The sequence below is a fragment of the Enhydra lutris genome, unplaced genomic scaffold, assembly GCF_002288905.1.
Source record: "Enhydra lutris kenyoni isolate GAN:26980312 unplaced genomic scaffold, ASM228890v2 scaffoldscaffold6, whole genome shotgun sequence".
NCBI lineage: Eukaryota > Metazoa > Chordata > Mammalia > Carnivora > Mustelidae > Enhydra > Enhydra lutris.
This window is the reverse complement of record NW_019154090.1, coordinates 15,770,698-15,784,795: the sequence shown is the minus strand read 5'-3', so window position 1 is coordinate 15,784,795 and position 14,098 is coordinate 15,770,698. Positions and strand designations below refer to the sequence as shown.

The 14,098-nt window shown below is 48.1% G+C and overlaps 1 protein-coding gene across 1 annotated transcript; it reads left to right on the top strand.

The window, feature by feature from the left end:
• The first annotated feature begins 1,852 nt into the window (after positions 1-1,852).
• Positions 1,853-9,266, top strand: LOC111141929 (R3H domain containing like). Its single transcript, XM_022494795.1, has 5 exons — positions 1,853-2,110; positions 4,608-4,726; positions 4,845-4,977; positions 6,460-6,575; positions 9,134-9,266. Exons 1-5 carry the CDS (start codon positions 1,853-1,855, stop codon positions 9,264-9,266), a joined length of 759 nt encoding a protein of 252 aa, XP_022350503.1.
• The last annotated feature ends 4,832 nt before the right edge of the window (positions 9,267-14,098 follow it).

Here is a 14,098-nt window from a genome sequence, read left to right as displayed (position 1 = left end):
ACAATGCGCAAACACACGAACAGACACCTGCAGGCTCATGCGTGTATCTGTACAGACACACACACGCACACGCACACATACAATTACACACACTGAGTGCCAGGCACGGTTGTACGGGCTCCACAAGTGTTACTTTGTTTAATCCTCCTAACAGTGCTCTGAGATAGGTACCATTATTACTCCCATTTTACAGATGAGACAGAAAATGACTGAGTAACTTGTTCAAGGGCACCCAGTTAGCCAGTGAAATCATGGGGACTTGAACCCAGATCTGGCACTTAATTGATTAGGCTACCGGGTGCCGTGTTTGAGCAGCAGGGTGGCGACTACCCTCCTAGGCTTCTTCCCTTTGCATGGATACTGGTTTGGTCATGAAAACAGCACCTTTTTTACATACTAACAGTGCTCGGGGGTCAGACTTGTATTTGAATCCTGTCTCTATTGCAGACAAGCTGGCTTGGCTGGGGGCTTGTCCCTTCATCTCCCGGACTCAGTTTTCTCATCTGTTCAATGGGGAGCTATCGTATCCGCTTCTCAGGGTTGGCTGAGCTTGTGTGTGTGTAAAGCACTCATTAGATGCTCATTAGATGGGGCCAAGTTAATCACCTACTCTGAGGCTGGATGGCTTTATAGGGAAAACAGTCCAAGAATATTCTCCAGAAGCAAGGCGGCCTCCCTGCTGGGCTCTGGAAGGCAGAGAAAAGCCTCTGCCTCTCGGGTGTCCGAGATGGAGGGGTGGTATTTCCTCCTGGAGTCCCTGCCATTGCCATATCCCTTTCCCAGCCAGAGGCTCAGCCCCAGCCCAGCGCATCCCAGGTGGAAGAGGGACAGGCAGAGGCGCCAGAGGGTGGGAGGGGAAAGCCCACAGATGGGCAGGCGGAGCCTCGGTCCAAGTCTGGCCTGGATGCAAGGGGAGGGGGCAGATGCCATCAGCTCCCAGGGGACCATTAAAGTCCCTGCGCTGCCAGGCGGGCCAGGGTGTCTGCAGTGTTCCCCGGGTCCTCGGAGCCTGCTGCCATCCACCTGGGCAGCCCGGCCTGGGTACGCGCCCCCGGGAAGGGAAGCGGCTATCTGGTCTCCCGCTCTCTGGTCTCTGGTCTCTGGCTCTCTTCTCTTCAGCTCCGTTTCTCCCTGTCTTCTCTGTCCTTCCTTCCCCTGGTTTTTTTTTTTTTTTTTTTTCCTCTCTCCCTCTGCCTCTGTCTCTCCCACGTTCCTTCTTTTTCCCCTTCACTGTCTCCCACTCTCTCCTTATCTTTCCACCTTTCAGTTTCCATCATCCCTGTTCTCTGTACCTTTTTTTTCAGATGACTTTTTGGTCTCTCTCATTATTTCCTTTCTGCTTCTCTTCTTTTCCTCTTTCATCCTCTGCCATCTGGCTCTTCCTGTGTCTCACTCTCAACTCCCAAAACGCAGCAACTCAGGGACCAGAGGGCCCTGCACTCCGCCCCAAGGAAGGTTGGCCCTGCCCCTCTGAGGGCATTGACAGAGCCCGCTTGCAGAAGAGAGTGCCCAAGCTGGAGAAGACTGGTGTCTGTCTCCTGGGCTGGTGGGATGGCGTCCTGGCTTTGAAGTGGTGGCGGCCCCATCTGCATCCCATGGCCTGATCCAGATTAGTTACTGTCCAGGCATTTCCTTCCATCACCCAATTCACTGAGTGCACTGGGGCGGGAAGGACGGGGTGTTGGGCATCAGGACTAGAGCTGAGTCAGGAGATCTTTGCCAAGTTCCCAGGGGTAAGCATCCTTGGGGTGGCAATGCTGGAGAACACTCAGGGTTTGGTGCCCTCATGCCCACCCCCTCCAGGCAGCCAGCTCTGACTGCACGAGGTGACGTGTGACCCTTCCAGCCAGCTATGCCCTTACTGCCCAGCACCGTGGGCCTGGCAGGCCTACTCTTCTGGGCAGGCCAGACAGTGAATGCCTTGATGCCCAATGCCACCGTGGCACTGGCCTGGACCGAGGGCACAGCAGTGCGGCCCCTGAGTGGCCTCGGGGTGCCCCGGTACCGGCGGAAACGGCACATCTCTGCCAGGGACATGAGTGCCCTACTGGATTTTCACAACCACATCCGGGCCAGTGTGCACCCACCCGCGGCCAACATGGAGTATATGGTGAGTTCCCATGCCCTCCCCTGTGCCCAGCCAATGCCAGTCAACTTAGCGTGTTCTGGAAGTGCTGGACCATTTGCCAGCCTGGCCCCACTAATCAGTATCTGGGTGTCTGGGTCCTGCTGAAAGGCCAGGAATTAGTCTACCCATTTTATGGATGAGAAAATAAAGGCGGTTGCACGGGTCCTCCCTGGAAGCAGGGTCAGTAGGCTCCTAGGTATGGACAATCCACTGTGTGTCTAGCTATAACCTACACACAGTCCTGAGGCACTCCTCTTCCTTCGAGGTGGGGATTGTCATCTCTATTTTCCGATAAAGAAATTGAGATGCGGAGATTTAATTTGCTAAAGGTCATCCAGCTGGGATTCTAACCCAGCTGTGCTTGTGTGGTCTTAACAGATACAATAACCCCCCCCCCCCCCCCCCCCCCCCCCCCCCCCCCCCGAAGAATTTGGGCTCCCTGCTGGGGACCTGCAGGAGGTTGGTGGCTGGAGCTTTCGGTGCTATTGTCTCTTTGCTTTAGGGTCTGATGGACACTTAGCAAGCCTGTGGAGGCAGTTTGGGGACTGGCACCTGGAGTCTCAAGCTCAGGAAAATGGGCAGCTGACCAGCTACAGAAGCTGAGATGTGTTCCCTTAAAGAGACAGGGCCAGTAGCTGTCACCCCAGTCCCCCAGAAGCCAGACTCTGGGAGTGGAGGAGGGGAACTTTCTCGTTATCACAGTCCCTCCCCCAGGACCTTTGTCCCAAATCAGCCTGGAGAGATAGGCTTCTAGCCCACCCACAGATTTCTTTAGGGAAAGAGATTGTCAGTCCACCTCCTCTAAGGCAAATATGTGCTACTCCACAGCCTGAAAATTCTTATGCTTTTGCTATGTGTCCATTCACTTAGGTACTGGCTGCTGCTCGGAGCCCGGTACCGTGCAAAGCCTCGTGGGCTCTGCTGAGAACAGGATGGACGCGTGTCTTCCCTCATGGGGATGATAGAAAACAAATCCGCAACACAAGATCTGGATAATATAATGTCAAGGAGGAATAGGTGTTGGGGAGGGGCGGGGATAGGAGCCAGAATGGCAGGCAGCTAAAGGTGGAAGGTTATTAACTTGCACATTGAAGGACTCATTCACTCATTAGCACAGTGATTGGCACATGGAAGGTCCTTCATTTTTCAAACAACGATGCATTTCTTGTGTGTGCAAGGCACTCATCCCGACAAGTCTTTATTTATTGCGTGCATGGTGGGACAGAGAGAGCTAAGTATCTCCCCTTGGACCCCAGTAGGGTCAGTGAATGCGGGTGTGATGCAGGTCTGACTAAGTACCCTTTGCTCAAGGAACGCTTTCTCTCCCACAGCCTCCCCAAAAGGTCCAGTCCCTGTTTCACGTTCTCACAGCCACCAGGGTTGTAATGATTATTTACTGTCTCATCTCCTTGCTAGACTGGTCCTCGCTAGAGTCCCCGGCGCCTGGAAATATTGTTCAATATTTGCTGAATGAACAAATAAGACGAATGAATGACTAATATCTCAGAGAATCCCAGGAAGTCAGAGTGGAAGGAAACTGGTCTTTTTTTTAAAGTGATGTTTTTTCAAGTTATACAGTTTGGGGCATTCACACACTGGACAATTATGAAGCTGTTAGGAGGGGTGAGGAGGGTATTCTCTATGTGCTGATGTGAAATAACCAGTAAGATAACCTCTTTGGTTGAGTGAAAACAGCAAGAGGCCTGATAGAATGTCTGGCCGGCTGCCTTTGTAAAATAAATAAATATATATATAATATACTTATGTACACTTAATTAAATACAATTATATGTACTTATATAATTACATGTGTTTGTGTATGTGTGTGTGTATATACATTATATATATATGTATATATATATATATATGTATGTATATACTTGCACAGCTATAGAATATTTCTGGAAGAGGACTCCAAAAGTCACAGTGAAGGTCGCCTCTAGGAGGCAGGATGGCTGGGGGACCAAGGACAGGACTGAGATGACAGACTTTCCACTTTTCCTCCTTTGGGGATCTCATATATTATAGTTGTGCCTGTTTTCACTATTCAGAAAAAAAAATTTTTGAATTCAAACATTTAATGTCAAAAGAAATTTGTTTTAAGAATACAATAAATACGATAAAAAGCCAGTTCGCTCCCCATCACCCTGGGCTCAGCTGCTTCTAGGGCCTGCTAACTGCTGGACCAAGAGCCTGGGACACGCTCAGAGCAGAGAACCCCCAACCGGAAGTCCCGTGTGGGGGGAAAGGGTGTCGGAAGAGCAGTCAGAGGTCTGGCTGTGGGTCTTGGCTCTTGTGTGGACTTGGATGTCCTAGGCCTTCTCTGACTCCAAGTGTTCTAAGCTGTTGAGTGGATTTGGTGCAGGGTTTCAAGGAGATGGAGGACGATGAGGGGCACCAGGGAAACGAGTGTCTCTGGACAGAGCTGGGATGATGGGGGTTGTCCCCCTGGGGAATCTCATGGCCTTTCTCTCCCCAGGTCTGGGACGAGCGGCTGGCCAGGTCCGCTGAGGCCTGGGCCACCCAGTGCATCTGGGCCCATGGACCCTCCCAGCTGACGAGATATGTGGGCCAGAACCTCTCCATCCACTCTGGCCGGTGAGTGACCTTCTGCCCTTACTTCTCTCAGTTACTCCACAAAGTCACCGAACAAGGTGGTGGTAGAGCACTTTCTCCACTCCCAGGCAGGGGTCTTCCATCTTCTCTCTCTCCCCAGGTACCGCTCAGTGGTGGACCTCGTGAAGTCTTGGTCTGAGGAGAAGCGCCATTACTCGTTTCCGGCCCCCAGGGACTGTCGGCCGCGCTGCCCCTGGCGCTGCAGTGGTCCAGTCTGCTCCCACTATACCCAGGTACCCCTCTGTGGGATGAACGGCCAAGGGAGAACAAATCCTGCTAGCTTAGAAGACAGAGAATGTGGTGGAACAGAAATGATAGAACAGAGGCCCTATGGACCTCCTTTCACACAATAAGTGTAGTCCTGGAAAGTTGTGTGTAGACTGAGTTGAGCTGACTGGATCTTGTTTTGAGTGTCTTAGGTGGGCAGACCAGATTGTTTGACCTCCAAAATGGAGATGTGTGGTCTGACAAATCAAGAATGCTTCTGAATTCAATAGCTCCAAACATTTTCTAGTATTTTCTGTCTCCTAAGGATATTATTATCACCATCATCATCATCATCATCATCATCATCACCATCATCATTTTAATTAGGCTCCACACCCAGCGCGGAGCCCAGTGCGGGGCCTGAACTCATAGCCCTGAGATCAAGACTCGAGCCAAGATCAAGAGTCAGACATTTAACCCACTGAGCCACACGGGCACCCCTAGGATCCCACTGTCTTAAAAAAAGGAAGTTCTAAAATAAAATGACAAAAATTGTAGTATATTTTGAGTGTTCATGTTGAATATGTTACCACTCGTTACACAAAAAAAGTATAACATGGGGGCGCCTGGGTGGCTCAGCGAGTTAAAGCCTCTGCCTTCGGCTTGGGTCGTGATCCCAGCGTCCTGGGATTGAGCCTTGCATGGGGCTCTCTGCCCAGCGGGGAGCCTGCTTCCCTTCCTCTCTCTCTGCCTGCCTCTCTGCCTATTTGTGATCTCTGTCTGTCAAATAAATAAATATACTCTTAAAAATATATATATAACATGATATAATGTTGCAGGAAATGGGACCGAAACTTCCCACTGTAAGACAAATATTTTCTTTCAGTCTGTCCATCTCTTTGTGACTCATGTGGAGTTACAGTCAAAAAACTACATTGGAGACCCTCTAGGAACTGTGAGGCCTAAAGCAAGTGTCCTTCCTGAGATCCCAGGAGATACTATTACCTTCATCTTACCAAAGAAGCAAGTGGGGCATGGCATGGTTATTTGACTTGGTCAAAGTCACATCCTAGTGATATGGAGATTCTAATCCAAGGCTGTTTAACTCCAAAGTTTGTGTTTTAACCTCCAACAGAATAATGATTTTCCAGTGGTTGCTAGGGAAAAAAAGGAAGAAAAAAGTAATAGAACAGTATAGAAAATAATAGCATATATCACGTATGCAAAAATTAAGTGTTGGTTCATAAAACTTTTGTCTCAACTGTATGTGCGTGTTGTGCACTGAGTAACAATCTAAAATTCATGCCTTACTGTTGGTTGTAGTCAAAAACAAAAAAGCTTGAGAAACAACGCAGCACAATGTGTCTTCAGGAATACTGGGACAGGCAGATTGCCTCCCCCAGAAAGACCTCACTTACCCTGAACCTTGTCCAGGAGCCTCTGAATCTCAAGGAGCTTGGGTCTCTCTATGTCCTTCTCAAAGCCTCCTTGTCATTGTCCTTCCTCAGATGGTGTGGGCATCTTCCAATCGGCTGGGCTGTGCCATCCACATCTGTGGCAGCATCAACGTCTGGGGCAGCACCTGGCGTCACGCAGTGTACCTGGTCTGCAACTATGCCATTAAGTAAGTACAGCATGGAGGTAGGGGGCTGTGGGGCAGGGGGATGGACCCTGAGAGGAATGGGCAGAATTCCAAGAAAAGGAAGACACCCAGGACACCCTGCCTTCTTCCATTCTAAGTAACCTCAATACCATACAATCTGGTAGTCAATTAATAATTATTTTTTTAAAAATATTTAATTTATTTATTCGACAGACAGAGATCACAAGTAGGCAGAGAGGCAGGGAGAGAGAGAGGAGGAGGAAGCAGGCTCCCTGCCGAGCAGAGAGCCAGAAGTGGGACTTGATCCCAGGACCCTGGGATCATGACCTGAGCCGAAGGCAGAGGCTTTAACCCACTGAGCCACCCAGACACCCCCAATAATTCTTTTTCTTTACCCAAATAATTCTTTTTCTTTAATTGCAAAAGTGCTTGGGAGATAGAGGACCAAGGCAGGTGGATAGGCAGCCTCTCGGATGAAGTCAATACTAGAGAATATGGTTTAGACACGACGGACAAGTGGGCTTGCAAATATCTCACTCTTGAATTAGATCTGCTTACCCACTGCCTGGCCACACATGACAGCCCCAGGTCCAACAAGGCCAGCTAGCCCCTCAAAGCTTGTCATAGGAAGTAGAGCAACCAGGAACACATGTGTCCCATACCCAGGCAGATCCCAAAGGAAAAGAAAAGGAGCGACAGAACGAGCATACTCAGCTCCTCCCTTCAGGCTCTCCAATCAGCTTTGTGGGAGTGGGGCCATGAGTGCCCTTCGAGGCAAGTCTCTTGGAAACATGGAGAAAGAAGGATGGAAGTTCCCAGCCAACGTACAGTGTACAGACTTGCCAACATTACAGATTCGCATATAAAAACAAGAACAAATTCTAAGTAAACATGATATTTAGAATTTCAAAATTACATGCTGATGGCACCTTTTACTTTCAAGTAGCCCTTGACCATTTACAAAATATTTTCACCTCATTGAAGAGATGAAAGAGAAAGAAGGAAGGAAAAAGGGAGGGATACTGGGAAAATATTTTTCTTTTTTAAGAAGAAGAAATTGAGGATCAGAGAGGTTAAGTAATATACAAAAATCACAAAGCCAGGAGGTGGCAGAGCTGTTCAAAACACAAGTCTTGTCAAGTCTACGCTCTGTCTGCTATACTATTCCGATGTTCTAGAAATCACTGGTAGCCTGAACACAAATTCTCAAGCTATTTATTTGTTAATGGTGACATCTATTAACAAAGTATAGAGCCCAGCTTTATCAGACACAAAAATACAAAGCAAACTGCATGACAATAGCTTAAGGGACTGTTTCAATTTGCTGATACACGGAATTTTTGCAGCACTGAATATTAACACTATAGTTGTTAAGATTTTTATGCTCTGGGGTCAAGACTGTCAGGGTTCAAATTTGTGATTTAACTTCTACATGCCTGTTCCTTCATCTGCGAAATGGGAATAAAATAATACCTACTCACTGAATTGTTGAGAAAAGTAAGTGATCTGACCCAGGTAACAGCCCCGGGGTTAAGGTGGCAGATTACATAGCGGTGTTTCCTGCTATGACCAGATCTGGGTGTGGTATCCCGTGTGTATACAGTGTGTCCATGTGTATATGAGGACTACGGATAAAGCATTTCCCCCTCTACGGACCTCCATCTCCTCTTTTAAAATAAGGCTGATCCTACCTGTCTCACAGAGGATCCCAGGACATAGTTGTCCATAGTACATGCTCAGTAAATGGTGGCTGTGGATATAATTGGGTTATAAACTCTTTGACGGTGGGAAATAGATCTGATTCATTTCTGTATCCTTTTACTACAGTGATTTCAACCTTCTTCTCTTTCTTTAAGCAAAACTTTTTTCTAAGTGGTTTAATTGAACAACAAAAAAAGATTGACTTTTATTCTAATTCCCCCAGGTGTTTCTACTTCCCACATTCCCTGCCTCCAAACTTCTGGGAGCACCTTTTGAAAACTATGCACTCACAGCATCTGGCACAAATCCTGATGCTCGATAGCTGCTCCGGAAGTGTTTGTTGAATTAATAAGTGAACGAACCCCATGTAAAACCAGAAATGCATACTTTTTTTTTTTAAAGATTTTATTTATTTATTTGACAGAGATCACAAGTAGGCAGAGAGGCAGGCAGAGAGAGGGGGAAGCAGGCTCCCTGCTGAGCAGAGAGCCTGATGTGTGGCTCAATCCCAGGACCCTGAGATCATGACCTGAGCTGAAGGCAGAGGCTTAACCCACTGAGCCACCCCAGGCGGCCCTTAAGTGGCTGGGTCAGGCAGAAGAAGTAAGAAAATCAACACTTTCTGTAGAGTCACGTATTGGCCAGGCACTGTGTTAGGTGTGGGCATACATGGCCCCATTATCTGATCTTTGCTGCCACTCTGTGAGAAGGGGAGTCTTCTATTAGTTTTACAGATGAAGAAACCAAGGCTTGCAGGTGTGACTTGCCCCAGGTCACATAGCCAGTCAGCAGAGGTGCTGAGATTTGGAAACCTGTCTGAAGGCTGCCCACATTAACTCTCCTCTGTCCCTGTCTCCTCTGTACCTTTTCTCTTCCAGAGGCAACTGGATTGGCGAGGCACCATACAAGATGGGAAGGCCATGTTCTGCCTGCCCCCCGAGTTACCAAGGCACCTGTAGTAGCAACATGTGCTTCTCCAGACTCAAAACCAATCAGCTCCTGTGGGTCTAACTTTCCCCCAGGCTCTTGGGAGGGCGCTGGCCCTCCCCTAAAAGCTCCCTCCCCAAAGACCAGATGAAAGCATAATTGCTTTTGTAAAGGACATTACTGAGCTCTCTCCACTGATCTGAATTTTCCCTCCTGATTCCTTCCATTCCTGAAAGGTCCAGCATGCATCAGAAGAAACAACCTCCCAGACTCCTTTCTTCTTCCAGCGCTCTCCTCCCCGGCTTCTGGGAAAGAGGCCTGTCTCTTTCATGGACTCTGCTCAGAGAGCCAGGGCTGGTTGGAGCAGACTCTTGGGTCCCAAACCCACATGTCTTTGTCCATCCAGCGAAGGGGATTTATTAAATAATCTTTAGCCTGAAACCCACTTTCATTCACCTAATAATAGCTAGACTTTGAGGACTTGTGGTTTGCTCCCCGTTGGGAACATCTCAGTTCCAAGCTTTAAAAAAAAAACAATTGAAATTGACTTGTGGATTCAGGATCCCCCTTTTACAGATGGGTACACTGAGGCTCTGCCAAGGGGTGTGACCTACTAAGAGCCACAAGAACTTGTCCGCAGCAGCACCCAGGTTGGAGCACAGGCCCTGACAGCCCTTGTAGGCAGTTGGATCCCTCTCCGAGCATCTGGACGGAGTGTGCAAAACCAGAGCTGGCTGGCAGGGGTGGGGTGGGGTGGGGGGACGGGACTGTCTTCTTCTGGGCTTTTTCCTCTATCACTCCCTGTGTCTGCCTGTCTATCTGTCTCTTTCTCCCCCACACTCCCTGTAGAATCTCATTCTCATTCCCATAAACCATTTCCTCTCTCCCCACCCCGCCCCGCCCCACCCAGATATCACAACACACAAAAGTCCTTTTGTTTCCAGAGATAGTAAAATCTCCCCCTCAGACCTTGCCCTCCAGCTGGGGCTCCACTCCTTGCTTGGCCAGAGAGCACTCCAGTCAAACGGGCCCCTACGTCCTGTTGGATGGAGTGAGTTTTCTTCCCTCTTGGTCCTTCCCACTGAGGCTAGGGTCCTTGCATGTCAACAAGCACCCCCCTGTCCCTGGCCCCCAATAAAGTCCTTTGAGATTTAATGCAGTGGCTCTTTCTGGGTCCCCCCCCCCGCCCCCCAATCTCTCAGCTCCTAGAGCAGGGTCAAAAAAAGGAGGGAAGGAAATTGAGTAAGCGGAGATGGAGTGAAGGCAAAACCGGCTCCAGGGAAAGGCCAGGAGAGGGGGCTAACAGCCCCTGCTTTGTGCTGGGCACGACAACTAGCTTAGTGCACGCACGCACAGGTGTGTATTACTATCCCCTTTTACCGATCAGATAAATGAGGCTTAGGGGAACCGCCTATTTCCAAATGTTGGAAATGGGTAAAGAGAAACAAGGATGCTGTTGTGAGTTTATCATTTGCATATTATATCCTTCCTCATTTGGGGGGCGGGGGAGGGAGTATTTTCATTTATAAAACAATCGTGATGCGGCGCCTGGGTGGCTCAGTTGTTAAGTGTCTGCCTTCAGCTCAGGTCTGGATCCCAGGGTCCTGGGATGGAGCCCCACATTGGGCTCCCCGCTCAGCGGGAAGCCTGCTTCTCCCTCTCCCACTCCCCCTGCTTGGGTTCCCTCTCTCGCTGTCTCTGTCAAATAAACAAATAAAATCTTTTTTAAAAATGGTGATGATTAATGTTAGATTTTTAAAAAATATATTAATGTCTTTATATTGGGGAGGGGAAAGCCTTGCTAGCCCTATGCCAATTTCCTGAAATGTTCTGAAAATTTAAGTGGCATGTGACCTTGAATTAAATGGTGTACGGGGGCACCTGTGTGGCTCAGTGGGTTAAGCCTCTGCCTTCGGCTCAGGTCATGATCTCAGGGTCCTGGGATCGAGTCCCGTGTCGGGCTCTCTGCTCAGCAGGGAGCCTGCTTCCCTTCCTCTCTCTCTGCCTGCCTCTCTGCCTACTTGTGATCTCTCTGTCAAATAAATAAATAAATAAATCTTAAACGGTGTACGTAAGGTTATATAACTAGTAGGGAGCAAGCATAGGATTTGAATTTAGCTTCATCTGAACTCAAAGCCTGTGTGATTTTGGCTGCCCCACATTACAGACATAACAACTGAAGCTCAAGAAGCGGAATTCAAGTATGTTCTATGTGACACAGAAACCCAGTGTCTTAACGCATCTCCTTGCTGCTTCTCAGCTAAGGGAGAAACTCAGAGATTGGACAAAGGTAGGGACAATTAAGCAAAAGGTGCCATAGTAAGGGGTGGGAATTCCAGATGACCTCTGGGAATTGCCCTTGAGAAGAGTCCATGGCAACAGAGCAATGAGGAGGTTGGCCTTGCTCAGCTAGCCAAGGTCTGGATCCTGCAGACCTGGGGGTGGGGACTCAGGGTGAGGGGGGTTGCTCATAGCATCCTGGTTGGTAGAGCCTCTGTTCTAACTGAAGGGGAACTTTTGCTGCAAGAAATCTGTAACAACATTCTGTAGTATTTTTTACTTTTTGAAGATCTTCATAGCCCAGTCTCGTTTGATTCCTTGTTTGTTCACACATTCATTCATCCACTGAGAGGATTAAGAGCACAGACTCCAGAGCCAGATTGCCTATGTACGAATTTAACTTAGTGGCTAAGTGTGCTTGGGTAGGTTACCGCGAGCTCTGAGTGCCTTTCTCATCTGTAAGTGGGGACACTAAGAGTATCTTCTTCATGAGGTCATTCAACATATTAAACAAATGAATGCATGGAAAGCACTTAGAGCAGTGTCTAGCATATAGAAAATACTATAACAGGGTCAGGTCAGAGCACAGCGGTCACTAATATATAGATCAGGGCGGACAAACTATGGCTTACAAGCCAAATCTGGGCCACTGCCTGTTTTTATAAATAAAGTTTTATTAGAACACAGCCACGCTCATTTGTTTATCTGTTGTCTGTGGCTGATTTCATGCTTCCACAGCAGACATGAGTAGTGGCCAGAGACCACAAAGCTAAAGCCCCAAATTTATACTATCTGGACCTTTATAGAAAGCGTTTATTGACTCCTGAGATCTATAATGTCCCTATGCTCCTGGAGCTTGTAATTGTAGTATAAAAGTCAGGCGTTAAACAGAAGATGAATACAAATAATTTATTGTAATGGAAGTAAGTGCCATCTGGGAGAAGAACCATGAATTACAAGAGTGCTGTCTAAACTACAATGGGTAGTCACGTGGGTCTTCTGCAGAGAGATGTGGTTTTCTTTTTTAAAAGATTTTATTTATTTATTTATTTATTTGAGAGAGGGAGAGAGAGCGTGCACATGCATTTGTGCAAGGTCAGTTGGGGTCGGGGGCGGAGAGGCAGAGGGAGAGAATCCCAAGCAGATTCTGTGTTGAGTGGAGCCCTATGCGGGACTCGAATCCACAACCCTGAGACCATGACCCAGTGGAAATCAAGAGTTGGATGCTCAAATGACTGAGCCACTGAGGCACCCTGCGAGATGTGTTTTGATGAAGAAGAGAAGCTGGTCAGGCTCTGAGGCAGTAATGACAATGTGGGTGAAAAGCTGAGACAGAGAGCACATAGCAAGTTCAGGTTCTAAAACAAGCCTGCTATGTGAGAAGGAAAGAGAGTGAACTGACCCTGGGAGGGGAGGCAGGGTCCAAGTCAGGAATAATCTTGGAGCTTCACTCAAGGACAATGGAGAGGCATGGCAGGATTATAACAGTGGGATGACGTATCAGATTTGCACTTGAAAAGGTAATTCTGCTGCATTCAAGGGGAATAGATTTGACAGGGTCAGAGTAGACACTAGGATCCAGGTAAAAGGCTATTTCAAACATCCAGGTGAGAAATGAGGATGGCAGGGCACCTTTGTGGCTCAGTGAGTTGAGCATCAGACTCTTGATTTCAGCTCAGGTCATGATTTTGCTGTCTTGAGATGGAGGAGATGGAGCCCCGCATCAGAATTGGGGGGGGGGGGTCCATGCTCAGCAGGGAGCCTGCTTGAGATTCTCCTCCTCTTCCTCTGCCCCCTCCCCACTTCTGTGTGCGCACTAGAAAGAAAGAAAGAGAGAGAAAAAAAGAAAGAGAGAGAGAGAAAGAAATGGAAGGAAGGAAGGAAGAAAGGAAGGAAGGAAGGAAGGAAGAAAAAAAGGAAGAAAGGAAAGTTGTTTAAACCAAGATGGCAGCACTGGAGATAAGGAGAGGTGGATACATTTGTGACATGTTTAACAAATGGAATTCAAGGGACACCTGGGTGGCTCAGTCAGTTGGGCATCTGCCTTCAGCTCAGGTCATGAACCTGGGGTCCTGGGATCGAGCCCCGAATCGGATTTCCTGCTCATTTGGCAGCCTCCTTCTCCCTCTCCTTCTGCCCCTCCCCGTCCCCACTTGCACTTGCTCACTCTTGCATGCTCTCAAATAGATAAATAAGACCTTTAAAAAAAAATAAGAAGAATTTAAAGGGGCTTTGTAGTGGTTGGGTGTGGGTGTGAAGGAAGTGGAGTACATGAGGGTGCCAATTTATCAAGGTGGGGAATTCAGGGGAAGGAGTTTCGATGAAAGGGAGGAGCAGGAATGCAATTAGGGGCATATGATATTTGAGATATCCATGAAACACAAGTGGAGATATCCAAGAGGCAGCTGGCTATATGAATCTGGCCTCCAGAGGAGAAATTTAGGCTGGACATACACAATTGGGAATCACGAGTATACAGATGACCATTGAAACCATGGTAATGAAAGTGATGATGGGAGGAGGATAACAGAATGAAAAAAAAAAAGTAAATCTAGACTTAAGCTCCAGGTAACTTCAGTATTTAAGGACAGGTAGAGAAGCATGAAGTGTCAAGAGACAGAGAAGAAAAAAGACGT

What these genes read in the sequence shown, in the direction of transcription:
- LOC111141929 (XM_022494795.1), top strand. Translation starts at nt 1,853, where the DNA reads ATGCCCTTACTGCCCAGCACCGTGGGCCTGGCAGGCCTACTCTTCTGG. An exon ending in CTCTCCATCCACTCTGGCCG is followed by an intron (nt 4,727 to 4,844) that starts GTGAGTGACCTT and finishes CTCTCTCCCCAG; the next exon opens with GTACCGCTCAGTGGTGGACC. An exon ending in GTCTGCAACTATGCCATTAA is followed by an intron (nt 6,576 to 9,133) that starts GTAAGTACAGCA and finishes TTTCTCTTCCAG; the next exon opens with AGGCAACTGGATTGGCGAGG.